Source organism: Leucoraja erinacea, chromosome 14 (assembly GCF_028641065.1).
Source record: "Leucoraja erinacea ecotype New England chromosome 14, Leri_hhj_1, whole genome shotgun sequence".
Lineage (NCBI taxonomy): Eukaryota > Metazoa > Chordata > Chondrichthyes > Rajiformes > Rajidae > Leucoraja > Leucoraja erinaceus.
The window spans coordinates 43,710,506-43,738,228 of record NC_073390.1 but is presented as its reverse complement, the minus strand read 5'-3'; the positions used below and the strand labels follow the sequence as shown (position 1 = coordinate 43,738,228).

At 43.6% G+C, this 27,723-nt stretch overlaps 1 protein-coding gene across 2 annotated transcripts in view; it reads left to right on the top strand.

Annotated features, from left to right (window-relative positions):
• The window catches only part of ect2 (epithelial cell transforming 2), a 42,154-nt gene that overhangs the window by 2,820 nt on the left and 11,611 nt on the right, over window positions 1–27,723 (top strand). For both annotated transcript variants that reach the window (XM_055646267.1, XM_055646268.1), the window contains exons 2-15: window positions 740–816; window positions 1,281–1,376; window positions 1,557–1,736; window positions 3,870–3,956; window positions 5,924–6,031; window positions 7,396–7,469; window positions 11,018–11,148; window positions 11,498–11,610; window positions 12,054–12,116; window positions 12,198–12,414; window positions 16,320–16,456; window positions 20,598–20,717; window positions 21,113–21,181; window positions 22,723–22,833. In XM_055646267.1, coding sequence (XP_055502242.1) covers window positions 740–816; window positions 1,281–1,376; window positions 1,557–1,736; window positions 3,870–3,956; window positions 5,924–6,031; window positions 7,396–7,469; window positions 11,018–11,148; window positions 11,498–11,610; window positions 12,054–12,116; window positions 12,198–12,414; window positions 16,320–16,456; window positions 20,598–20,717; window positions 21,113–21,181; window positions 22,723–22,833 — 1,583 coding nt within the window. The remainder of the gene's footprint in view (window positions 1–739; window positions 817–1,280; window positions 1,377–1,556; window positions 1,737–3,869; window positions 3,957–5,923; window positions 6,032–7,395; window positions 7,470–11,017; window positions 11,149–11,497; window positions 11,611–12,053; window positions 12,117–12,197; window positions 12,415–16,319; window positions 16,457–20,597; window positions 20,718–21,112; window positions 21,182–22,722; window positions 22,834–27,723) is intronic.

Sequence of the window (27,723 nt, the reverse complement as noted above, 5' to 3'; positions counted from 1 at the left end):
AAGCATAATTTAGGATGGACAATAAATGCTGGCCATGCTAATGAAGACAGATCCCCAAAAAATGAATACGTTTAGGTAATTTAGAGAAATTACATAAATTAATTCATTGAAGAGTACCGTGAGATATTTTGAAAGATTTATAAATGCAGGTCACTTTTTTTTCAACATGCAACATTTCTGTTCTTTTCCATGCCCATGTAATCCACAAATTCTCCTCACCTAACCAAATATTCATAATTATATATTCATAATTTGCTGAGTATATTTCCCTTTTTTTAATTGTCCTTTCTGTAGATCATAAAGCCTAGAATATTTAAGATTTCAATCAAATTCTAATAGGTGATGCATTGTGTCCTCAAGCAGAAGTGCAGCGAAAATTGCAGACAGAGGGTATTGACTTCCATGCTACTCACTTGTTTGCCCAATTAAACACTTCTTGCTCTATCTGTGACAGAGTGCAGATCACTCATTGGCTCCATCTGCCACTAAGGAGCATGTAGCAGTGGAAGGAAGTTGTCCTTCACACCTTTGAAGAGTAACCTCACACTGAGACGTATTAGTTTTTCCTTCTGATTTCCCAGGTAGTTAGAATATCAATTATTTGAGGACAATGTGGATACACTTCAGTTGCTGCAAAATTTTGTTCCACCTTGGTTCAATTCTCTGTACCTCTGTTATTTGAGCACTAGATTTATCAATACCATGTTAGATCAATTGACATTTTGTTTCTGTTTTATAGATGTGTCTCAGATTCGAACAAAAGTTGTGCTATTAGGAAAGGTTCAGGAGAGTGAAGAGGTTCTGAATGCTTTGGAGGTAATAAGTCAAAGTGTGAAATTTCAACATTATTGTTCTCGTTTGCCCCATTAGCCAAACTGCCATTGCTAAAATAGCTGTGTATAACATTTTGTGTGAAAGCCATAGAAACATTGACGTGCTCTATAATACGCCATTTCAAAACGCCACAGTAATGTAACCCCATTTTTGGAGTATGCGGAATGACTTGGAAAAGTTCAAATTTTCCGCCCTCCCCCCAGAATCTCAATTATGCCTCTGTTCCATGTCTTTTCAAGGAGAAAGCTTTCATTAAGATTGATTGAATGAGTCATGACCTAGCGCCTGTTTCTAATAAACATTTAGGCTGTGAACATTATTGGGCTATGTAACCATAGAGGTGAGGGGATAATCTTTTTGGGTCAGCAACATTGTGTAGTGCAATACATAATAATGCTCTCATCCAAATCTAATGTTTTACATTGCTAATTCTCATTATTTAACAGACCATTCAAGAAATGGAAGTTCCTTTGATGAAGGCAAAGGAAAGCACGCCGAATAGCAAACTGGGACACCAGTTTGTAAGATCTTTAGTAAAATTGGTTAGTATTCATGTTCCTGGGGGAACATTTATTTTGCCTTTGCGTCTGTACCTGAATTTGTGAAAGTTAACATGCAGGTTCAAGATGCATTTGTAAAATGTATTTTATATTTTTATATAAAATATACGTTTTTCTTTTTCATTCTTTGGTTTTTTTTTAACTTTCAAATGTTCAATTTAGGAAATTGAACTGCCTTTCGTTAAGTCAGAAACAGTGGAAGATTTTGAAAATGAAAATTCTGAATTTGGCACTGTTTTTGTATTGGAAGAATTTGACAGCCAGCCTTATGACACCTTGCGTAAGATAAGCACCAGAATCTTGGGACCACCTGTTATACTTCGCTGTGCAAGGAAAGGAGAGGTATGGATCAACATAGGTGTGTAAGATAAATAATGTTCTCAACATTTTTGGTGGGATAGATGATGATTTAAAAAGAGAACCCTCAGTAATTTTGGTAGCTAACAAAATGCAAGAAGCCATCATCTTTTGTAAAATTTAATATTAATCTGGGAAATCTAAATTGTTTGTGCTGTCTCATTTGAACAACTCGTTCTCTTCATTGTCTAAGGTAGTTCTAATATTGAATAAGATTAGAAACTATTAGGTGCTTGTTGACCAGTATGCCTTTGATTGCAACAGGGGTCAAACAAACACTATCTCTGGACTTTAGTTAGTTGTTTCCCATCTTCCAATAATTGAACATTAAAACTATACTTGTGAAATTCTTTAACTGTGGTATCTCACCATACTCTTCAATTCCTTTTTTTGCATATTGACTGCATCCCATCTTCTAAGGGTGGTTCTTTAACCCTATTCTCTTGGTATTTAATTTCCTTGCTTTCCTTTGAACAATATTTATCTACCATTTCGTCTCCATTCACAACTCAGCAAAGTCTGGCTGACATTCGGGCATAGGTTGATAGGTGGTAAATAAAGTTGGTGCCATAAAAGTGCCAGGCAATTAACATATTTAACCAGATGGAGACTACTAGTACCAGCCCATGATATTCAGGAGCAATACCATGAAATAAACTTCCCACTACCTTCCATCAACATCCAGAGGTCTCCATTGAGCAGAAACTCTGCTGGACTAAACACAGGAATATTGGTGCCACAACAGCAAGTGAAAGACTAGATACCCTGCAGTAAATAATTTGCCTGCTGACATGCCAAAGCTTTTCACTCATTTAGAAAATAAATCCAGGCGAATGATGGATCTCTCTCCACATAGCTGGATGTGCTGCATTAACAATACCTTCCAGGATAAAACATTCTTAATTGCCACCCTATCCAACACTCTGTACATTCATTCTCTCCATCCCTGACTTGTCTTAATCGTTTATTAAATTAAATGTTATCTCCCATGCCACACTGACACCACTTTGCAAGCCTGAATCTTTTGCTACTCTGAAAGTTGGAGGCCGGAAGGGCAGGTGGTGTTGCTAATTTCATTTTTTCTTCCAAGCTGCAAAGTGCTCTGATGAAATGCCATCATTCCCTCTCGAGGGCAATTGGGGTGAGCACAAAATGCCCATATCCATGAAAACAAATATATGCTTCTGAGATTTTTGAACATGTTCATAAAGTTGTATTCCAAATTATTGGTGACTTAATTTTGAAAGTTTTTTTTCTCTTTTTTTTCTACATAAAACTGCCTTGTATGTAAGTCTGTAAGCTTCTAAGTTGATGCTTGTTATTAGCGCATAGCTGTGTCTTTAACTGAAGTAGTTACCTATAATGCTGTTTTTCTCTGATGTTAGCCCTTAACTTCAAAATCTAAGCAGTGTCACATGTAGATGGTGTGGACTGGTAAGTGCTGAACTTGATGCATACAACTACAAGACACCACTACTTATGGCAATGCAAATAGACTAGCTTAGATGCAACATCTTGGTTGGCATGATGAGTTGGGCTGTTTCCATGTTGTATGACTCTGACTCCACAAAATGCCTTTGGTACCAAAGATGCAGCATCTTTCCAGTCACAGAAGATAATACATACTGGAAAAAGTTCAGGGACAGAATGATTTGGATGGGATTTTTGTCACGTATATCCATAAAGAGCACTTGACTTATCCATGAGAATCTTGAATAATAGAGACGTGCTTATTTGCTTGAATGGATGTTTGCCCTCTTCATGCAGGATCTCAAATTGAGTCAGTTGTTCAAGTGTGACATGCACACATTTTCAGAAACCTTTGATGTTGTTACATTATTATTTGTATAAGTATGCTTGCAATATAAATGCAGTATTAATAAAGGTTATAATTGTATATAATTTAAATTCTGAGGATTTCAGATACATAATCGTAAAAAATGGGTTTGAAATTTTATAGTAAAATGAAAACTCATTAAGGCAATTGCCTGTTTTGCACAATGTTGCAAGTTAATCATGTTTATTTAATCTTTTGAGATTCTAATTTGATAAATACTTCAGTTCCAAAGTATTTCAAAAATTATTTTAATTAAGTTTTCATCTTTTGTTCCTTTAAAGCCTCTGCCTTTCACATTACGGCCATTGTACTGTACGTGTATGTTGAATCTCGTTTTGTGTTTCACTGGATTCAAGAAAGAGAAGTTGGTAAGGGGGCATTCTTTTGTCATATTATAATGATGGCATAAAATATAAAATCAACTGTTTTAAAAGATTTTGGTGTGAATTGTCTGCTCAAAATGTGAAATGTCACTACAGCTCAATTGTTTTGAAGTTTTGTTAGACCTATTTTTATTGGGTCTTTAAAGCTGTCAATAGCGGGTGGAGATATGTTTTGCATTTGCAATTGTCTGACTACAAATTCCTTTAAAGGCAGGGTAGTGGTACCAGCAAGTTTGATTAATTTTTGTTTTCATTTTGCATTTGGTGCTTATGATTTGTACTCCATTTAAGAATATGACAGTAATTACTATTTGTCCCAAGCATTTATTGCGGTGCAGAAGAATTTTGTAATGTTGAATAATGTTAATTTGAATTTCAAATGCAATTATTTTTGAGGGTAGCTTTGTGACAAAAGCATGTAGTTTATTGTGGCAGCCTTTGGCTATTTTTATTTAGAGTCCGCTCCGACCAGCCATCGTGTACATAGTGTACATTAACACTATCCTACACACTAGGGACAGTTTTTATCACTCCCTGAAGCTGAATACCATATAAACCTGTACTTAGTTTAGAATGGGGGAGGAAACTAATCACCCAGAGAAAACCTACGTGGTTACAGGGAGAATGTACAAACTCCACACAGAAAGCACCCATAATCAGGATCAAAAGGCAGCAACTCTACTGCAATGCAACTTTGAAAAGAGTAAATAAGTATTTCAGGTGAGCCATATAAATTAATAAATGTAATGTGATGGGGGATGTAGAATTTTTAAACTTGCATATGAATGGATTTATATAAATAAGCATTTTTTTGTTTTAAGATACAGGTGTGTTTATCTATATACTTGTAAAACTCTGTGTGTGTGGGTGTGTGTCATTTTGCCTTTGAAACGTATCTCCTTGAAAACCTGACGCAAAAACGCGGAGATTTTTACATATTTCGGTAGGGGTTTAACTTATGATTTCAGAAATCCACTCGTCTTTACACTTGCTCAATTATTTCCCCGGATGTTTTTTAATTTTTTTTAAAAAAAAATCACCGCTTGCCAGCTGCTGACGTCACAATGCCCACATGCCCACCAATCAAGGCCCACCTGCCTCCTGCCGCCCCCCCCCCCCCCCCCCCCACCGCTGTGGATTAATGCACCTGCTGTCAACGCACATGCGGGGTTTTTTCCACGAGGCACGTTACTCTCCACGCACCCCCGGTTCTTCAAAAGGCGCAGAATGAACGACAATATTCTGCAGCAAAGATCCTATAGCTGCGCTCTCTCTCTCTCCCTTCCTGTAGCTGCGCTCTCTCTCTCCCCCCCCCCCCCCTCTCCCTCTCCCCCCCCCCCCCCTCTCTCTCCCCCCCCCCCCCCCCCCCCCCCCTCCCCCCCTCCCCCCCCCCCCCCCTCTCCCCCCCCCCCCCCCCCCTCTCTCCCTCTCCCCCCCCCCCCCCCCCCCTCTCTCCCCCCCCCCCCTCTGAGCCCCCCTTCTATGCCCCCCCCCTCTCTCTAGACGCGCCTGTGAGCTGGGGGCTATGCATCAGTGGATAGGGCGGCTATGGGGTAAAAGTTGTGTGTTTGATTGTGTTTCACATCTCCTCGAAAATCCGATGTGCTAACGGTGAAGTTTTTACATATTCCGGTAGAGATATAACGCATGAGGTAAAAAATCCCCATATCTGACATTTTTATTCATTACGTTATATCTTGAAATTCTTCACAAATCTGACATCTTTTAAAATCTAACAAGCTGGATGACGTCACAATGGCTCCTCTCGCTCGCAGTCGACCGGCCTGCCGTCCGAAGGGCTCTGCCCCGTCCGAGGCCCGGCCAATCCCCCCCCCAGCTCTGGTTGAAGCCGATGACGAGTTACTTGGTCTGGTATCTTTATAAAAATACCATGCTTTCATTATACATAAGAATAATGTGTAAAGTACTTCACTGTTGTCCTTTTATTACAGCTTACACTTGTTACTATGGCACATCATATGGGCGCAACCATTCGAAAAGAATATACTGGCAAAATAACACATCTTGTAGCACATTCCACCCAAAGTGACAAGTTCAGGGTATGGAATATTTTTGGTTTGAAATATACTGTAAGTTATAATGATAATTAGAAGCAACGGGCTATTAGTTTGGATAAACTCTGCATGTAACTTGTACTAGAAAATCTATATAGGTTAGAAAATGATGGGAGTTTTTTTTTAATGTAAGGTGCAAGAAGAGTGAATGTGCTGAATGGACTTCCTTGCGACAGGTTGTGATCGCACAAATAGATCAAATTCATAAGTTCTACGAGCAGAATTAGGCCATTTAGCCCATCGCCTACTGCACCATTCAATCATGGCTGATTAGACTATTTTCTAAATGGGGAGATAAAGTTAATCTGCAAATCGAATCGGTAGTAAAGAAAGCAAACTCAATGCTAGCGTTTATTTCAATAGGGCTTGTATACAAACTCCATTGCTGGAGTTTAGAAGAATGAAGGGGGGCCTTATTGAAGCATGCAGAATAGTGAAAGGCTTGGATAGAGTGAATGTGGAGAGGATGTTTCCACTCGTGAGAGAGTCTAGGACTAGAGGTCATAGCCTCAGAATTAAAGGATGGTCTTTTAGGAAGGAGACGAGAAATTTCTTTAGCCAGAGGGTGGTGAATCTGTGGAATTCTTTGCCACAGAAGGCTGTGGAGGCCAAGTCAGTGAATATTTTTAGGGCAGAGATAGATAGATTATTGATTAGTATGGGTGTCAGAGGTTATGGGGAGAAGGCATTGGGGTCTGGCTGTGTTTGTTGGGGAAAGGGGTATGAGGGTTACGTTTCTGCTTGTCAAACCTGCAGTTGAACTCATTCAGGTAGTTGGTCAGCTGACGATTACCTTATGATCTATCTTTCTCTCTCAAGTCCATTCTCCTGCCTCCACCCCGTAACCCCCGACACCTTTGTTAATCATGAATCTGTCAATTCTCCACCTTAAATATCCATTGACTTGAATCAAGAATAGACAACAGGTATGTTGTTGTCTAAGGAAGCAAATGTATGAGTTAATTTCCTTGCTTTAGATGTGTGACTCCTAGCTGAAACTGGGAAATGGAATCTCAGTGCATGCGATTTCATTATGGCATTGCACTCCTACTCGTGCACTCTGGGTTGGGGGAGAGAAACTTGCTCAAATTCCAGCCTATGATTGCTTTTAAGCCTGTGTGGTGTGCAAGTAAAAGTGATCGATAGAGGCAAGGTATTTGAAATTGCAATGAACCTCTTGATCTATGTAGTTTTACGTCTCAATGATGCTGCATGCAGTGTAGAGTTGAGTTGGATCACTTTGATACAATGGGTGTGACAAATTGGCATCTTTGGATTTGTGCTCTCATAGCAACAGTGATGGGGCAAAGATTAACAAAAAATTAAAATATATTTAATTTTAATTACAGGCTGCTGTAAGCATGGGAACACCAATTATGAAAGCAGAATGGATTTTCAAGGCTTGGGAAAAGAGAAATGAAATGTGAGTTTTCAAATTTGTTGTCAGAACTATTATTTCTATCTTGGTATAAAGAAATATAGGTGTTTTTTTTTTCTCTTATCCTGATCTTTTGAATTCTTGTAATTAAAAGCAAGATTTAGAAACAGTAAATAAGCTGTCCACTGGAGAATCACTAGGACTTTCAGAAATTTGGAACAATGTGATATGATTTTTGACACTTTATTTTCCAAACACTGGAGACCCTCTCATGGCATACGGGTGTGTTGCCCGTAACGAGATTGTCGGTGAGATCATTGCTGAAAGAAGCATTGCTTGTGGAGAGGTGCAGTATGGAGGCAACGGGTGTGCTGTGAACATGGCGTTAAGCTTTGCATACCATGGCACTTACTGGGAATCTGTTACCAATCCAGCAATATACTAAGCTCAACCTAGAGAGGCTACCTGTGAGGATTAGGGTGTTGGAGCAGCTATTTAGTGCTGAGGAATGAAGTCTGGAACTGCATTGTGGCTGGCACAGTGAATGCAGGCCATTGGTGGAGACTGGCAGTCCCTGGTGCATGTGCATATAGACTGTCTGCATTTTTGGGTCTTCATACCACTTCTGCTGCCCCCTTTTGCTTGCTTTGCTTTGCAGCTCTCCTCAGGCCAGAGATTCCAGAGTGACAATAAACTGAATGGCCAGTAACTACTATTGAGCTTGTAACGGTAGGGAAATTTGGACTCTGAAAGAGATGTGCAAGGAAACAAAAAAGGAAATAGCAGTTTCCATCCAATATGAGAAACCACGGGATCTGGGCAGTCTATCAACATATAGAGCAATCACTGCCAGTCCCAATAATGGCTTGCACTCACCCTGCAGTCAGCTTGTACGCCTGAGCCGTACAACCCGGCGCTGGGGGACTGCACCGCTATCTCCCGCCTGCCCAAAATCAAGAACTACAGACAGCTCCCACAGCAACAAGTCATTGGGTGCTTTTCATTGCTCAAGCAGACCAGCAGAGGGCATGTATTCATGGCAGGTTCCCTGTCTCCAACATCCCAGCTCAGAAGTGTGAAGGGGGACAGTGGTTTTGTGCCTTGTTCCAGCATTGCAGGGTGCAGTCAGTGCTGATATATATATATTTTTAAATTGTATACAGTAGGGTAAGTAACAATGTTGTCAATGGTAGATCGAGCCCTGGAACGAATCAGTGAATGGGTAACTGCGTTGTCATTCAAGCAAATTTTATTTCGCTTTGATTAATACTTTACAATGCATTACTTTGTATATTTGTATGTAGAAAATATAAATAACAGTGTGGGATAAGAAACAATCAGTTAATTCCTGTCGAAGCAAAGATGTGGAAACTGGCTGGTATATAAAGTATCTGAAACTTCAGTAGTTGCCATTGTCAAGTGCATTAGTCAAGTCACTTTTATTTCTATAGCACATTTAAAAAATGACTCTCGTTGACCAAAGTGCTTTACATTGGTGGAGGTACTAACGTTATACAACAGTGGTTCATAGATTAAGTACATACATAAATATATACATACAGCCCTCCCTCAGGACATCAAGAAAGGCTTGAGAGTAAAGATTAGTTTAAGAGTTTAAAAGAGTCGATGGAGGGGGCAGTTCTCATGGGAAGAGGGATGTTCTTCCACAGTTTAGGAGCTGCAACCGCAAAGGCGCAGTCGTCTCTGAGCTTATGCCTCGACCGCGGGATGTTCAGTAACCCCAAGTCGGCCGATCTGAGGGACCTGGAGGTGGTGTGGTGGGTAAGCAGACTTTTGATGTAGGTGGGGGCAAGCCCGTTAAGGGCTTTGTAAACATAAAGAAGGATCTTGAAACTTATTCGGAACCGCACAGGGAACCAGTGGAGAGAGGCCTGTATCGGGGTGATGTGGTCCGTTTTTCGGGTGCCCGCCAGGAGTCTCGCTGCGGTGTTTTGGACCAGTTGCAGGCGGGACAGGGAAGATTGGCTGATGCCAGTGTAAAGGGAGTTGCAGTAATCGAGGCGGGAGGAGATAAATGTGTAGATGATCTTTTCGAGGTCATCAAACTGGAGGAATTGTTTAATTTTAGCTATTGTTATTAGCTATAGCTGGAAGAAGCTAGCTTTTACCACGGCATTGACTTGTTTGTCAAATATCACGACAAGGTTTTTAACGTGAGGTTTGAGTAATGGGGTAAGGCTTCCAAGGCTGCCTGCTATCATTTTGATTGAGTCCGAGGGGCCGAGAAGGATGACCTCAGACTTACTCTTGTTTAGTTGGAGGAGGTTCTGGGCCATCCAACACTTTATATCCTCGAGGCAGTGGATAAGGTTAAGTAGATTTGATCATTAGTGATGGTTGTAATGCTCATTCAAAGATACTTACAAATGAAAGGAATTAAGCAGGAGCAGAGGTACAATACAGCTGAAATTGTTATTGAAGAAACTCCGGGAGAAATTGAAATCATTGCTCATTTAAAAAAAATTCTGTTGTGTTTTACTGAGTTTAGACTACCTCCTGCAATCTTGATGTCAGATCTTGAGCGGATGAGTGTTCTTTAAAAAAAAAAAAAAAAAAATGAATAACGCTAATTAACTAAGATCAGAGTACTCGGCTGTAAGCTGTGTGCAGGAGTACTAAACTTGCACTTGTTCAAGTCAAAATGAGCCATCATCGGATCCAAAGGACCCTCGGCAGTGAATATTAGATGTGAAAGGGAAAAGGATAGTTTTATTTGCAGCATATGGATGATTGAAGAAGGCCATTATTTTATCACCTTTATTGGCAAAACAAATTTTTAATTGCTCTTGAGGATGGGATGAGCTCAGTTGAAGAGTTACAGTTCTGGTGAATCTACTTCCATAGGGGAGGTAGTTGCAGGATGTGGTCCCATTGATGAAAGAGCAATGATTTATTTCTAAGTGAGAATCAGGTAGGATGTGGTGGAGAATGTGCAGGTTTTGTTCTCAAGCATTTGAGTTTGGAATGCGTTTTCCTGGACATGTGAAAAACGCATTGCATTCCTGACATAGCTTGTAAATGATTGGAAGATTTTGAGGAATTAGCATTAGGGTGCTCGCTGCAGATGACCGATCTTGATCTAGTCTCATGTAGCCACGCTATTTTGTAGTTGGTCTGGAGAGGCTCTCTGGTGACTCAGAGCAGTATGGTACTTTATCACATGTACTGAGGTACAGTAAAATTCATTTTTCGATACAGTGCAGTGCAAGTATCACCATACATTAGTACTTGTATAATCTTAGATAAGCATCTTGGATACAGTACAAGTGTATAGCACTAGTACACTGAAACAGTATGAGGAGGCACCATTTTCAAGTCTCAGTTGCAGGGTTCTTGGCCTGGCCATGAAGGCCCGTTGTCTTGGTGGCGCTGAAGTTAAGCTGTGGTGACCTCCGCTGCTGCTTCACCACTGTAGGCTGCGTCTGGTCCACGAGCTCGGCTTCCTGGAGCGGTGCACGGTCCAACTTGCCAGTTCACTAAAGTCCGGGATTCAACCAGAAAAGCACTTGAAATTCAGGACTGGCTTTTTCAACTATCATTGTACAGGATTAACAATTAGTTTTGTCCCATAGTGATTTCCATGTTGCCGATGAAGCTTTTCGAAATGAATTTAAAGTCCCTCCATTTCAAGACTGTGTTCTAACATTTCTGGGATTTTCAAAGGAAGAACTTGGAAGTATGGAAGAAATGACAGAAATGCAAGGTTTGTAGTCAATGGATAAATGTAAATTAGTTGTTGTTTTCAGACTAATATTTACTGTTAGAACTTTAATGCAAACCTATTTGGTGATATATTTAATCTAATTCAGAACTCTTTCAGCACCAGGTAAAAGTTATCAATCCTTGCCACTGATACATTCTTGTCATTAAAGTACGAAAATTTGAATGTTGGTTGAAGTGTTTTTTTTAAAGCCATTGAACATTGGAGGGTAATGTTTGAATTACAAGCTTGCGGTGAAGTTGCAGATTGAAAATTATTAAATGTGTTGACTTGATCAATGTAATGGAAGATTTAATATATAAATGATATTGCAACTTATCCCCCGTTGCAGGTGGGAGGCACTTGCCTGACGTTGATGAAACTTGCACACATCTCGTGATCGAGGATTCAATAAGACAGTTGCCATTTGAACCATCAAAAAAAATCTTTGTTGTGAAACAGGAGGTGAGAGATGTCGTTTTAGCTATAAATTCAGTTAAGTGAATGGTGATATTTAATTATAAACATTGAAGGATTTGATACCTTAATCTAAAATTACAACATTCTTCCTTCATTTTCTCCTTGTTTGAGTCTTTTTAATCTCTTTCCAATTTTGACCTTGGAAGTGGTATCTGTGTGCCTTGGTTCTACATTTGTGGGCAAATATGGTTATAGTGGCCTTTTACCATATCAATGGTCCCTGCTAGCTTTTTCACATTTTTTAAAGTACTTTAAAAATAAAGGAGTTCAAACCAATAATGATGATCCAACGGTTCGTGGTTTAGTCTTCAAAACACACGTTTCTCTGGAGATGTTAATTTTCATTGACCTTGTTCTATTGATAACTGTTAATGTATTCTGAAATATTTTCAAGAGCCAATTGATTTAATAGATATTTTCCTTTTTAGTGGTTCTGGGGAAGCATACAGATGGATGCCAGGGCTGGAGAGTCCATGTACTTGTATGAAGAGGTATGTCAATTTTTAAATCCATGTTCATGCATGTGTATTTGTGGAGATAAATCGCTGAAAAAAATTATTGTCTGATTGCAGTCAGGAAGTCCAACGTTGAAGACGCCTGTGTCTATGCTTTCATTAAACACCCCAAATAGCACACGTAAGAGACGTCGCTTGCGGGATACACTTGCACAGTTTACAAGAGAGACCGACAACTTTTCGCCTTTTCCCCCATGCAAGAGGCCATCGGCAGAAACTTCTGTTTCACTGGGATCTTTATTGGACGTATCTAATACACCAGACTCTTGTGGAGGTAGGTTGACAGATTAACTTGTGAAGATAATCTACAGGAGTGAATGCTGTGCTTCGGAAATCATGCATTTTAGCAACTGTTTTTCTGATCTCCAGTACCATCCCAATAAATCTCTTCCATATCATTAGGAAATCACCTTTGCTGTTCTCGTATCATTCTCATTTCCCCACTTCCATGCTCAAAAGGTTTAATTTACAAGAATCAATGAACTACCAGCCAGCAAATCTTTGCAATGCATGAGGCTATAGGTGCAGGAGCTTCGAGCCAGCACCACCATTCAATGTGATCATGGCTGATCATCCCCAATCAGTACCCCGTACCTGCCTTCTCCCCATATCCCTTGACTCCGCTATTTTTAAGAGCCCTATCTAGCTCTCTCTTGAAAGCATCTTGAAGAGACAGGTGGAGCATTGGGGAAATCCACGTGGCTGCCGGAATAATGCAATGCTCAATCAAAGGTTTTGATTAAACCTGAGTTTCCGGTGCTATGAGCAGCAGCATTATTTGCAGCAGTTGTCCCCAAGGGTTTGTAATTGGTGCCAAGAAGCAAATGCATTGTTGCAATTGAGGACTTGCATGCAAAACATTGAACATAATTTGTGCTTTCATAAAAGAGAGAAAAGTAAATTATAAACGCATGATCACAAATTATGATCTAATCCTGCCATCTCACAAAATTAGTTTACACTTCCAATTATCAGCCCCTTTGCACCTGGCTTAAAACAAAATGTGCTGGTTAATATATCACCTCTCACTTTTATATTTTGTCTGCCATGTGATTTCCAATTTCACCAAATTTTGCCCTGATATTTATCATTTTTTACTGCTCATAGTGTGATTCATGTTATCGTCTTACATTGAACCTAAGACCTTTATATCCAATAGGTTTATTAAGATGAATTACTGAATATTTTCATCCACCCACCAGCCTGATAAATAACCATACAGTGATGTGCTTTGTTTTTTGTTTGCAAAATGGGTATCAACTTTTTCTTTTCATCCTGGCTGTTGTAAAGTTGCTTTCTTCTTGTGTATTACCTGATTAAATACCCTTGGAAAGATCAGATATTGGACTTGCCTTGCCCATGTCACCATTTTCTGTTAATTTATCATTCATTATTCTATTGAGAAAGCAGCAAAATGTATTGAATGAAACCTTGAAAGAACTAATTGTGAATAACATTTAAAACTAAAAGTATGTAATATTAAGGAAGAAATAGTCAGTGTGCTATTATTTGTCAGTTAATTACTTATTTTTCTTTCAGAATATTCAGTGCACAGGATAGTAAAGAGGCATAGAAAAAATGATAGACAGCAGGGCACGTTTATGCAAATTGGCAAGCCAATCCCTAAAAGGAGAGCCCAGAGACGGCAGAGAAGTGGAAAAAAATCTGGCAACCTTATTGGTAATAGAAACCCAGAAATAAAGCAGCATGCAAACGCTCTAGAATTTCTTCAGCAAAGGGAAGAAAGATCTGAAAGATATTCTGTTGGTTCAGCGATTAGCACTCCAGAGGTAAAATTAGTTTTTGAGTTTGAAGATGCATCTGAGATTAGAAGTGAAACAGGAACAGGAGGGACCTTTCCTCAAAAACAGTGTTTTGGAGAATATCCAGAAGTAACCGAACCAAATGTCTTTTGCAACAGCACAATTATTGAGAGAGATGCTTCCTTTTCCATTACAGAAAATGTTAAGAAAACTTTATCTCAGACCAATAATGCAGATGAAGCTATAGCAAATGCTAGAAAAGCTATATGCTTATTGCAAGTGGTTGATAGTAAACTTACAGAAGCTCAACAGAGTGGCTCTGCCACCAATGTGGATGTTGGAGTTTATGATGAGGACATGAGGCTTCCCATATGTGACAGTCCAGATAAAGATGGAGATCTTGGCACATTACAGAAACTCAATAATAGTGGATTTTCCAATATGGTTGAATCAGAACATCAAGAACTAAGGACATTACGTGATGAACAAATGCAGCAATACCCTCAGAAAAGCAGCGGAGATGAATCCCAACAAAGCGCCTTCTCTGAAACCTTGTTTTCAGTGGAGGATGTAGAAATGTCCTCGGTCTCTGAATGTGCTTTTACTCAAAGCTTTACTTTCTGGGATGTTAGTACACTTTTTACTGAAGGTACAATAACCATATAACAATTACAGCACGGAAACAGGCCATCTCGGCCCTAAAAGTCCGTGCCGAACAATTATTTTCCCTTAGTCCCACCTTCCTGCACTCATACCATAACCCTCCATTCCCTTCTCATCCATATGCCTATCCAATTTATTTTTAAATGATACCATCGAACCTGCCTCCACCACTTTCACTGGAAGCTCATTCCACACCGCTACCACTCTCCGAGTAAAGAAGTTCCCCCTCATGTTACCCCTAAACTTCTGTCCCTTAATTCTGAAGTCATGTCCTCTTGTTTGAATCTTCCCTATTCTCAAAGGGAAAAGCTTGTCCACATCAACTCTGTCTATCCCTCTCATCATTTTAAAGATCTCTATCAAGTCCCCCCTTAACCTTCTGCACTCCAGAGAATAAAGACCTAACTTATTCAACCTTTCTCTGTAACTTAGTTGTTGAAACCCAGGCAACATTCTAGTAAATCTCCTCTGTACTCTCTCTATTTTGTTGACATCCTTCCTATAATTGGGCGACGAAAATTGTACACCATACTCCAGATTTGGTCTCACCAATGCCTTGTACAATTTTAACATTACATCCCAGCTTCTATACTCAATGCTCTGATTTATAAAGGCTAGCATACCAAAAGCTTTCTTTACCATCCTATCTATATGAGATTCCACCTTCAAGGAACTATGCACGGTTATTCCCAGATCCCTCTGTTCAACTGTATTCTTCAATTCCCTACCATTTACCATGTACGTCCTATTTTGATTTGTCCTGCCAAGGTGTAGCACCTCACATTTATCAGCATTAAATTCCATCTGCCATCTTTCAGCCCATTCTTCCAAATGGCCTAAATCACTCTGTAGACTTTGGAAATCATCTTCATTATCCACAACACCCCCTATCTTGGTATCATCTGCATACTTACTAATCCAATTTACCACACCTTCATCCAGATCATTGATGTACATGACAAACAACAAAGGACCCAACACTGATCCCTGAGGCACCCCACTAGTCACCTGCCTCCAACCCGACAAACAGCCATCCACCAGAATATACAATATTCTACAATGTATAATGTCACCAAATAAATAGTGTTTTTGTAGGGATCTCTCATGATTAGAGTTAAAACAGTACAGAAACATCCTTTTCACCTAACTTGTCCATGCTGCCCAAATGCCCCATCTATGCGAGAACCACCTGCCCACATTTTGCACATATCTCTCTAGATTTCTCATGTCCATGTACCCGTCCAAATGTCTTTTAAATGTTGTTACCTGCCTCAACACCCTCTGGTAGCCCATTCCACGTCCCCATCACTCTGTATGGACAAAATCACCCCTCGGGTTCCTGTTGAGTCTTTCCCATCACACATTAAACCTATGTTCTCTGTTTCTTGACTCCTTTTATGGGTAAAAGACTCGGCATTCATCCCATCTATTTCCTTCATGATTTTATTCAACGCCATAAGATCACTTCTCTGCTTCCTGTGCTCCAAGGAATAAAGTCCTAGTCTGCTCAACCTCTCCCCATGTCTCGGGTCCTCGAGTCCCGGCCACATCTTCGTAAAGCTTCTCTGCACCCTTTCCAGCTTAATTGGGTATATAATTTGTATTTGTACAGTTCTGTCCATTTCTGTTTTGAACTGAGGACAGAATGATTTTAAGTTTAATTTCATAATTAGTCATGCAAAATTTCAGTTTTCCCTGGATATTAATTTATAGGTATTTAAGCACGTATAAATTGCTCCTTCCATTTTTATAGAAACACCCAAGTCCAGCCTAAAAGCATCAAAACGTTATGCAGCTGTTCCTGCAAAGCCGTCTGCTCGGTGGCAGGTTGCAATGGAGTTGTACCAGACGGAAAGCAACTATGTAGATATTTTAACTACAATAATTCAGGTAAATTTACAGTGCATGAATAAAATGCTTTGTACATGATCCAAAACAAAAAGGTTTCCTTCCCTTAACTTCTGTTTGGATTTGCAGTGATCTTTGAAACAGTTATAGGTAGACAAAAATACTGGAGGAACTCAGCGGATGAGACAGCATCTATGGAGAGAAGGAATAGGCGACGTTTCGGGTCGAGACCCTTCTTCAGACTGATGTCGGAAGGGGGGAGGGGCGGGAAAAAGAAAGGTGGGGCAGGAGGGCGAAAACAAGGACTACCTGAAATTAGAGGTCAATGTTCATACTGCTGGGGTATAAACCCAAGCGATATATGAGGTGCTGTTCCTCCAATTTACGCTGGGCCTCGCTCTGGCAATGGCGGAGGTCCAGGACAAAGGTTGGATTCGGAATGGGAGGGGGAGTTGAAGTGCTGAGCCACCAGGAGATCAGGTTGGTTATTGCGAACTGAGCGGAGGCGTTGGGCGAAGCAATCGCCAAGCCTGCTCTTGGTCTCACCGGTGTAGAGAAGTTGACACCTGGAACTGTGGATGCAGTAGATGAGGTTGGAGGAGGTGCAGGTGAACTTCTGCCTCACCTGGAAAGACTGCTTGTGTCCTTGGATGTAGTCGGGGAAGTAAAGCGACAAGTGTAGCATTTCCTGCGGTTGCAAGGGAAAGTACCCGAGGAGTGGGTAGTTTGGGTAGGAAGGGATAAATTGACCAGGGAGTTAGGGAGGGAACGGTCTCTGCGGAAAGCAGAAAGAGGAGGAGATGGGAAGATGTGGCCAGTGGCGAGATCCCATTGGAGGTGACGAAAATGTCAGAGGATTATATGTTGTAAGCGACGGCTGGCTGGAAGGGTGGAAGGTCAGGACAAGGGGGACTCTACCCTTGTTACGAGTAGGCGGATGGGGAGTGAGAGCAGAGCTGCGGGATATAGAGGAGAGCCTCATCTATAATAGAAGAGGGCAACCTCCATTCCCCAAAGAATGAGGACATCTCCGTCTGGTCTGGAACACCTCATTCTGGGTGCAGATGCGGCATGGACGGAGGAATTGGGAGTAGGGGTTGGAGTCCTTACAGGAAGCAGGGTTTGAACAAGTGTAGTCCAGATAGCCATGGGAGTCAGTAGGTTTGTAGTAGATGTCTACAGTGCAGAGTAAGTTTACAAGGTTAATTCACAGGATGGCGAGACTAATATGCTGAGAGAATGGAGCGGCTGGGCTTGTATACTCTGGAGTCTGAGTGTGAAAAATATACACCTTCTAGATGTGCTGGGCAACGCATCCTCAGTGATGTGATCTGGGGTCATCGGGTGTTTCGGGTCTCACGACACCAGACACCCTCGCCCAGGCAATCCAGCCGGGGTCCATCAGGCGCCGACTTGCGTCCCAGCAGCAACCGCCCACGGAACAGCAATCTTAATAACTACTCTGCAGGGGCTGGGAGACTCTAGTGCGTGGAGGGACGGCTCTGTGGGGTGAGTCCTGGCCGGGCTCCTGCGTCTCACCAGGTTCAAGGCCTGTGCGCTGCACATCTTTCTCCTTCTCCAAGCATTTCATTCTCTCCTGATGGATTTTAGGCCACGGTGGTTCATTAGGCCTTTAAGTAGCTTTATTGGGTGGCTTTCTCACGAAAGACACAGACTGGGGTGCTAACCCAGCCTTTCCTGGGTGCCGTCTTTCCGTGCTGTCAACTGTCTCTCCAGTAGATTATTACGGGTTTGGACACGCTAGAGGCAGGAAACATGTTCCCGATGTTGCGGGAGTCCAGAACCCGGGGCCACAGTTTAAGAATAAGGGGTAAGCCATTTAGAACGGAGACGAGGAAACACTTTTTCTCAGGGAGTTGTGAGTCTGGAATTATCTGCCTCAGAGGGCAGTAGAGGCCAGTTCTCTGGATGCTTTCAAGAGAGAGCTTGATAGGGCTCTTAAAGATAGCGTAGGCAGGGGATATGGGGAGAAGGCAGGAACGGGGCACTGATTGGGGATGATCAGCCATGATCACATTGAATGGCGGTGCTTGCTCAAAGGGCTAAATGGTCTACACCTGCACCTATTGTCTATGTCGGTCAGTAGTCTGTTACCTGAGATGGTCAGGTCTAGAAACGGTAGGGAGATGTCTGAAATGGTCCAGGTGAATTTGTGTACCGGATGAAAGTTAGTGGTGAAATGGATGAAGTCAGTGAGTTCTGCATGGGTGCAGGAGGTAGCACCGATGCAGTCGTCAATGTAGCGGGGGTGGAGTTCGGGCATTAGGCCACGGTAAGCCCCGAACAAGAATTGTTCGACGTACCCTACAAAGAGGCAGGCATGGCGTGCCCATTGCTAAGCCTTGGATTTGGAGGAATCACAGGAAAAGTTGTTGAGGGTAAGGCGCTAGGCGGAGGAGAGTATTGGTTGGTTTTGCTGTCGAGGAAGAAACAGAGGGCTTTAAGACCCTCCTGGTGGAGGATGGAGGTATAGAGTGACTGGAAGTCATGAAGGAGACGAAGAGCGTGTGAGATGTCTTGGACATAGGTAGGGAGGGATTTGACCCGGGGGGGGATAGGATGGAGTTGAGGTATGTGGAAATAGGTTTGGTGGGGCACGAACAGGCAGAAAGAATGGGTCTGCCAGGACAGTCAGGTTTGTGCATTTTAGGGAGAAGTTAAAATTGGGCTGTGCGGGGCTGGGGAACGATGAGGTTGGAGGTTTGGGAGGGCAGGGAGCTGGAAGCGATTAAGTCAGTGATGGTGCTTGAGATGATGGTCTGGTGCTCGTCTGTGGGGTCATGGTCTAAGGATAAGTAGGAGGAGGTGTCTGAGAGTTGGCACCTGGCCTCAGACCGGTAGATGTCAGCGCGCCAGGCAGACTACCACGGCACCTCCCTTGTCGGCAGGTTTGATCACCCAGTCGGGGTTGTTGCAGAGTGAGCGGAGGGCTGTACGTTTGGGGGGGGGTGGAGTTATAATTTGTTTTGCTGCAGGTTATATAAATTGTACTAGCCCATAGAACCATACATTATGCAGCAAAAAAAAAATTGTGGCTTCAATGAATAACGGATTTATTTTTAAGTAAGCATAACGAATATCAGCCACATCGAGTTTTGGCAGCATACCTCAACTGAACAGAATAGTCGGTCATAGAACTTGGTGATTTTTTCTTAAATTTTAATCTACACATCAATGTATTTTGATAAACACAAGAAGCAACATAATTTATTGACAGATAAAAATAATCTGTCGTGGCATCATTTTTGGTTGGTGGTAGCACTCTTACTATGAATTAGAGGGTCTCCAGTGCAGTAGCCAAGCACGTATTCTAGATTGGTGCCTCAGTATGGATTTGAGTGAGCCCTGTGAAATCTGCTTCTGGAGCAATGTAGGCAGAGAAGGCTCCATAGCAGAACTGCGCTAGTGCTTTTGGTGTCCTCAAGGGCCTGTCCCACCATCACAACTTAATTCTTTCATCCCGACCATTTTTTTACTCGTGGACATCTTTTAACGGGCTGGAATATATCTGATTGCTGATCTATCTATTAACACACCCCCTTCACCTGTATCCACCTGCCGCTCACCAGGCTTTGTCCTGCCCCCACCTTTCTCTTCTGCACCACTATCAGTCTGAAGAAGGATCCCGACTTGAAAGGTCACCTATACATGTTTTCAAAAAAAAATGCAGCTTGACCTGCTGAATTACTCCAGCACTTTCTATCTTTTATGTATTAAACCAGCATCTGCAGTTCCAAAATATTCTCCAAAATAAAAAATAGACCACATATTGTTGGTTATCCGAATTAAGAATCTGATATTAATGAACTCTGTCTTGAGGACTGGAAATGTATCCAGTGGGAAGATGCCTTTATTGGATCACTAAGAGGCAGAGTAGGACAGATGTCAGAAAGGGCGTGACGTGGAGAATTGAAATGAAACACCATCACGTGCTCAGAATTTTGTAAAAATTCAGCATTGTAAAAACTCTGAGATGCTTTCTCCCCCCCCCCCCCCCCCATCTCCAAAGATCAATGTGTAAATGTATTCTTCAGGTCTGTTGGTGTTAATCATTTTGAAAAGCTTTCAGTATGAAGAAGGGTCTCGACCCGAAACGTCACCCATTCTCCAGAGTTGCTGCCTGTCCTGCTGAGTTACTAATGCTTTTTGTGTCTATCTTCAGATATTTAAGGTTCCGTTGGAGAAAGAGGGTCAACTTGGAGGGCCTATTCTTGCACAAGAAGAAATAAAAACAATTTTTGGCAGTATTCCGGATATTTTGGAGGTGCATACAAAAATTAAGGTAAGCTTATTGTTCTATTAGAATAGCGATTGCAGTTATGAATAGCTATGCATTAAACTTACTTTAATTGATTGGTATTTTGTGTGTAATGGAACAAATTATTGGCTCTTTTTTTAAAAATATCTTCATCGTATTTTGATTTCTGTTCATAATAGCACAGCAAGATGGTAGAGTGCAAATTTAAGATGTGGAAATTATTCATTTTGCATTTATTGATATACGATTAGGAGGAATCAAATTAATTTAAGAAACACTCTCACAGAACATGGATATATTGTACAGAAGTGAATTTATAGGCAAATTTAAATCAAAATCCAGTATTTTGTTCATCATCTGTGTGCATATGTTGGTACTTAATATATTTTGCTTATGGTCACCTATTGTTTTCCCCATAGTCTGACCTTGAAGAAATTATTCTGAACTGGTCAGAAAACCACAGTATAGGTGGCATAATCCAAAATTATGTAAGTATTGAAAAATGTTTCGAAAGCAACTACCTTCCACCTTTGTAACACTGGATGCAGATCATCCTGACCCGAAAAGATTTAGTGACAATTGTTGTACTCAAAGGGGGGAGGTGGTGTGGATGGGACTGTCATTAGATTAGTGAAGAGAAGAGTAGAGCTGCTTTAGAGTGGAATTGAAATGTCAAATTAGGATGGGACCAGGCTAGGTGTAATTTAAGGCCCAATGAGTTATTAGCTAACGAGCCTTACATTGTGGGGAATGAATGGCAGGATGATTTGTGGGATACTTGCACGGCTGTGAACACTTAGAACTTGGTGCTACGGAGAAGGAAACGTGGGGTGTTATGGTTTTACTTAAGTTTTGCCCATCAGCATTAGTTTTGCTGATTTCCTTCTCTGCCTTTGCCATCTGAAGGAATTTAATTTATGGTATACACTCATAATTTGGAATAGGACAGATTTCCATTTAATTTCACTAAAAAAATAAGTGTCACTATTTGTTGTTGCCTTCAATCCTACCAAATTCATTTTTTAAGAGGGCAATGTATTTGACCTGGAGGGGGTAATTTCTGGAATTTTGAAAAGGTTTCTCATCCTGTAAACTAGGCTGGGATATAGATTACAAAAAATGGTAAGATAATATAAGATTGTTAGATTCGTCTCTTAAAACACTTGACTGTTTAATTAGATACTTTTTCGTAACATTTTTGGCGACCCGAATGTTTCCTCTTGGGGATGTGGTAATGCAATCTGCGTATACACATAATGTTAACTCTCGAGGTCCAAAAACTCTTCAATTGCCCAAAAATTTACAGGGAATGTAATCACTTGAGAAGTATGAAGTGTTGATTACAAGATTTCCAAATGATCTTTAGCTACCAAAACAGCCATCTGAGGAAACATTGAAGAGTCAGTGAATTGAATTAATTAAATGCAAAGCAACTGCAGTTGTACAGGGTCTTGGTGAGACCACACCTAGAGTATTGCGTACAGTTTTGGTCTCCTAATCTGAGAAAAGACATTCTTGCCATAGAGGGAGTACAGAGAAGGTTCACCGGACTGATTCCTGGAATGTCAGGACTTTCATATGAAGAAAGACTGGATAGACTCGGCTTGTACTCGCTAGAATTTAGAAGATTGAGGGGGGATCTTATAGAAACTTACAAAATTCTTAAGGGGTTGGACAGGCTAGATGCAGGAAGATTGTTCCCGATGTTGGGAAAGTCCAGTTTAAGGATAAGGGGGAAATCTTTTAGGACCGAGATGAGAAAAACATTTTTTACACAGAGAGTGGTGAATCTCTGGAATTCTCTGCAACAGAAGGTAGTTGAGGCCAGTTCATTGGCTATATTTAAGAGGGAAGGGAGTTAGATGTGGCCCTTGTGGCTAAAGGGATCAGGGGGTATGGAGAGAAGGCAGGTACAGGATACTGACTTGGATGATCAGCCATGATCATATTGAATGGCGGTGCAGGCTCGAATGGCCTACACCTGCACCTATTTTCTATGTTTCTATGTCTAACTGATTTTTTTTTTCAGTCTAAGGACTTGATGAAGACCTACCCACCATTTGTAAACTTTTTTGAAATGAGCAAAGACACGATTGGGAAATGTGTAAAACAAAAACCAAGATTTCATGCTTTCTTGAAGGTAGGTTTTATTGAAGTAATGTTAAACCCTTGCTGTCTGAAGATCGTGTGTGTGTGTGTGGGGGAGAGGAGGTGCAGCAATATCTGGACCCCATGTACAGAAGGAACCCTGAATTGCAGTGAGTGACTCCCTGCATTTACTCCATGTGGTACTTTTTTTGCAGCTTTGTACATTATTTTTCAGGAATCAATGAACTGATTCAGTCAGTTGCATACTACAGGTGCACAACCTTTTATCCGACGATCCAAATAACGAAAAGCTCTGAATAGCGGACATTTTTTCGGTCCTTGAAAAAAGGTCCTTGAAGACGTTCACCGAGGGCGGCCTGCAGAGGTGACAGCGGAACCTCCGGTCGGTCCTCGAAGAAAGGGGAACTAAATCCCCATTCATAAAAGAGAAGGTGAGGGTATATTGCACGGGAGGGTTAATAATTGACAATCTGCTGCTGCCTGCCCGTTGAGTTAAAAAAGTTCCCACGGTAGACTCACGATACACAGTGTATCGTGAGTCTTGCGTGGGAACTTTTTAACTCAGCGGGCAGGTAGCAGCAGATTGTCGCTCCCTTCAGTTTCACCCCACCTACGCCCCTCTGCTTCCCGGCCATGTGTGTGACCCCTTCCCTCCCCTCTCCAGCTCCCCGCCCATTGCACCGGCGTGGGGGCTTTGCACTGTCTTCACGTCGGAGCCAGTGCCAGTCACCGGAGACGTCAGGACCAACGGGACACCGACCCCCAGGCCCACTGTAAGCACGGAGATCCCAGAGAACCACAGCCAGCAGCAGCCCAGCCCTGCTCCAACTACAGAGGAACACGCTCCCCGTAGGGACAGAAGCTGATGGTGTGCAATGTACGTCTTGGTCTTGGGGTTGCGGATGAGGGGGCGCAGCTTGGGCTGTGACGTCTCCGGCCACCCCCCTGTGCAGGAGCTGAGACTGGGAACTGTGGGGTTGTTTGCAGTTGCAGAGGGAGGGGGCAAGGGCGGTACAGTTCCCAGTCTCAGCTCCATTCTAGGGGGTGACCGGAGACGTCAGGACCAACGGGACACCGACTGCAAGCACGGAGATCCCAGACACTCACAGCCAGCAGCAACTCCAGCCCAGCCCCGCTCCAACTCCAGAGGAAACCGGGTTGCGGATGAGGGGGCGCAGCTCGGGCTGTGACGTCTCCGGCCACCCCCCTGTACAGGAGCTGAGGCTGGGAACTGTACCGCCCTTGCAGGTGAGCAGGAGAATGGGGTTGTTTGCAGTTGCAGAGGGAGGGGGCAAGGGCGGTACAGTTCCCAGTCTCAGCTCCATTCCAGGGGGGTGGCCGGAGACGTCGGGACCAACGGGACACTGACTGCAAGCACGGAGAACCCAGAGACTCACAGCCAGCAGCAACTCTAGCCCAGCCCCGCTCCAACTCCAGAGGAACCCGGGTTGCGGATGAGGGGGCGCAGCTCGGGCTCTGGGCGAACTGCCACTTGTCGCTGTAGTGGCGCATCGGGGAGCGGGTTCTTGTTGGTCCTGACGTCGCCGGCCACCCCCCTGGACAGGAGCTGAGAGACGTCAGGACCACCAGAAGCCGCTCCCCGATGGGCCGCTACGGCGACAAGTGGCATTTGCCCACAGCCCGAGCTGCGCCCCCTCATCGGGACATCGACCCCCAGGCCCACTGCAAGCACGGAGATCCCAGAGACTCACAGCCAGCAGCAACTCTAGCCCAGCCCCGCTCCAACTCCAGAGGAACCCGGGTTGCGGATGAGGGGCCGCAGCTCGGGCTGTGGGCGAACTGCCACTTGTCGCCGTAGCGGCCCATCGGGGAGCGGATTCCTCTGGTTGGAGGGACAGAGAGACACAGCGGCTTTTGAGAATGGTGGGCAATCACTTCCAAAGTTCTGCCCACACAGTCAGTACACCTCTCCTACACTTGTCTCCCGCACTAAGATCATCTCGCAGAGAATGATCCCAGCCTAACCCTCCCTATTCTCTCCTATTCTGCAAGAAAAAACTACATTGAAGACTCAAACGCGCGATTGAGTAACTGCTGGGATCGTGGCGCAAACTCGCGACCTTGCGGATACGAGCCGAGCACTCTACCACTACGCTAAAAATCTTCCATTCCGAAAGCCGAAAAATTCTGAATTACGAAAAGTGTCTGGTCCCAAGGCTTTCGGATAAAAGGTTGTGCACCTGTATTTCACTTTATTTGCAAGGGGTATATCATAGAATCAAAAGTTATAATATATTCTGCCCAATGTGCCAGTTTCTGCAATTCTGCAGTATATCTGCAGTTCAGAGCTCTTCGAGTATATGTTCATGTACAAAAACGTACTGACTGATTCTGCCTCTACCACACTGAGTTGTTGATCACTGGCATGACTTTCTAACTTTACATTTGGCATGACTTATTTAACTACATAATTCTCATCTTCCTATCTGCATTTATGTACACATACTTCAGGGTTCTGTTTGTCAATCAGTACCACTCGATGTCCTGCAATTTGCTGTTTATTCTGTCTTCAGGCTCCATTCTAAATGCATTTACAGGTGCACAACCTTTTATCCGAACATCCAAATAACGAAAAGCTCCGAATAGCGGACATTTTTTCGGTCCTTGAAGAAAGGTCCTTGAAGACGTTCACCGAGGGCGGCCCGCAGAGGTGACAGCGGAACCTCGGTCGGTCCTCGAAGAAAGGGGAACTAAATCCCCATTCATAAAAGAGAAGGTGAGGGTATATTGCGTGGGAGGGTTAATAATTGACAATCTGCTGCTGCATGCCCGCTGAGTTAAAAAGTTCCCACGGTAGACTCACGATACACAGTGTATACAGTGTATCGTGAGTCTTGCGTGGGAACTTTTTAACTCAGCGGGCAGATTGTCGCTCCCTTCAGTTTCACCCCATCTACACCCCTCTGCTTCCCGGCCATGTGTGTGACCCCTTCCCTCCCCTCTCCAGCTCCCCGCCCATTGCACCGGCGCGGGGGCTTTGCACTGTCTTCACGTAGGCGATGCCAGCAGGCCAGTCACCGGAGACGTCAGGACCAACGGGACACCGACCCCCAGGCCCACTGCAAGCACGGAGATGCCAGAGACCCACAGCCAGCAGCAGCCCAGCCCCATTCCAACTCCAGAGGAACACACTCCCCGTAGGAAGATTCAAACAAGGGGACATGACTGGAGAATTAAGGGACTGAAGTTTAGGGGTAACATGAGGGGGAACTTCTTTACTCGGAGAGTGGTAGCTGTGTGGAATGAGCTTCCGGTGAAGGTGGTGGAGGCAGGTTCGTTTTTATCATTTAAAAATAAATTGGATAGTTATATGGATGGGAAGGGAATGGAGGGTTATGGTCTGAGCGCAGGTATATGGGAATAGGGGAGATGATGTGTTCGGCACGGACTAGAAGGGTCGAGATGGCCTGTTTCCGTGCTGTAATTGTTATATCAGATTCAGATTCAATTTTAATTGTCATTGTCAGTGTACAGTACAGAGACAACGAAATGCATTTAGCATCTCCCTTGAAGAGCGACATAGCAAACGATTTGAATAAATAATAATAAGTGTCCGGGGGGGGGGGGGTGGTGATTGGCAGTCACCGAGGTACGTTGTTGAGTAGAGTGACAGCCGCCGGAAAGAAGCTGTTCCTCGACCTGCTGGTTCGGCAACGGAGAGACCTGTAGCGCCTCCCGGATGGTAGGAGGGTAAACAGTCCATGGTTGGGGTGAGAGCAGTCCTTGGCGATGCTGAGCGCCCTCCGCATACAGCGCTTGCTTTGGACAGACTCAATGGAGGGGAGCGAGGAACCGGTGATGCGTTGGGCAATTTTCACCACCCTCTGCAATGCCTTCCGGTCGGAGACAGAGCAGTTGCCATACCATACTGTGATGCAGTTGGTAAGGATGCTCTCGATGGTGCAGCGGTAGAAGTTCACCAGGATCTGAGGAGACAGATGGACCTTCTTCAGTCTCCTCAGGAAGAAGAGACGCTGATGAGCCTTCTTGATCAGAGTAGAGATTGTGGGTCCAAGAGAGGTCATCGGAGATGTTGACTCCCAGGAACCTGAAGCTAGAAACACGTTCCACCTCCGTCCCGTTAATGTGGATGGGGGTGTGCGTGCCGCCTCTGGACTTCCTGAAGTCTACAATGAGCTCCATATATGGTTATATGGTAGGGACAGAAGCTGATGGTGTGCAAGGTACATCTTGTTCTTGGGGTTGCGGATGAGAGGGCGCAGCTCGGGCTGTGATGTCTCCGGCCACCCCCTTGTACAGGAGCTGAGACGTCCTGTACAGGGGGGTGGCCGGAGACGTCCTGTCAGCTCCTGTCCAGGGGGGTGGCCGGAGACGTCAGGACCAACGGGACACTGACTGCAAGCACGGAGATCCCAGAGACTCACAGCCAGCAGCAACTCTAGCCCAGCCCCGTTCCAACTCCAGAGGAACCCGGATTGTGGATAAGGGGGCGCAGCTCGGGCTGTGGGCGAACTGCCACTTGTCGCTGTAGCTGCCCATCGGGGAGCGGGTCCTTGTTGGTCCTGACATCTCCAGCCACCCCCCTGGACAGGAGCTGAGAGACGTCAGGACCACCAGAAGCCGCTCCCCGATGGGCCGCTACGGCCACAAGTGGCAGTTCGCCCACAGCCCGAGCTGCGCCCCCTCATCGGGACACCGAACCCCAGGCCCACTGCAAGCACGGAGATCCCAGATCAGCAACTCCAGCCCAGCCCCGCTCCAACTCCAGAGGAACACGCTCTGTCCACACAGTCAGTACACCTCTCCTACACTTGTCTCCCGCACTAAGATCATCTTGCGGAGAATGATCCCAGCCTAACCCTCCCTATTCTCTCCTATTCTGCAAGAAAAAACTACATTGAAGACTCAAACTCGCGATCGAGTAACTGCCGGGATCGAG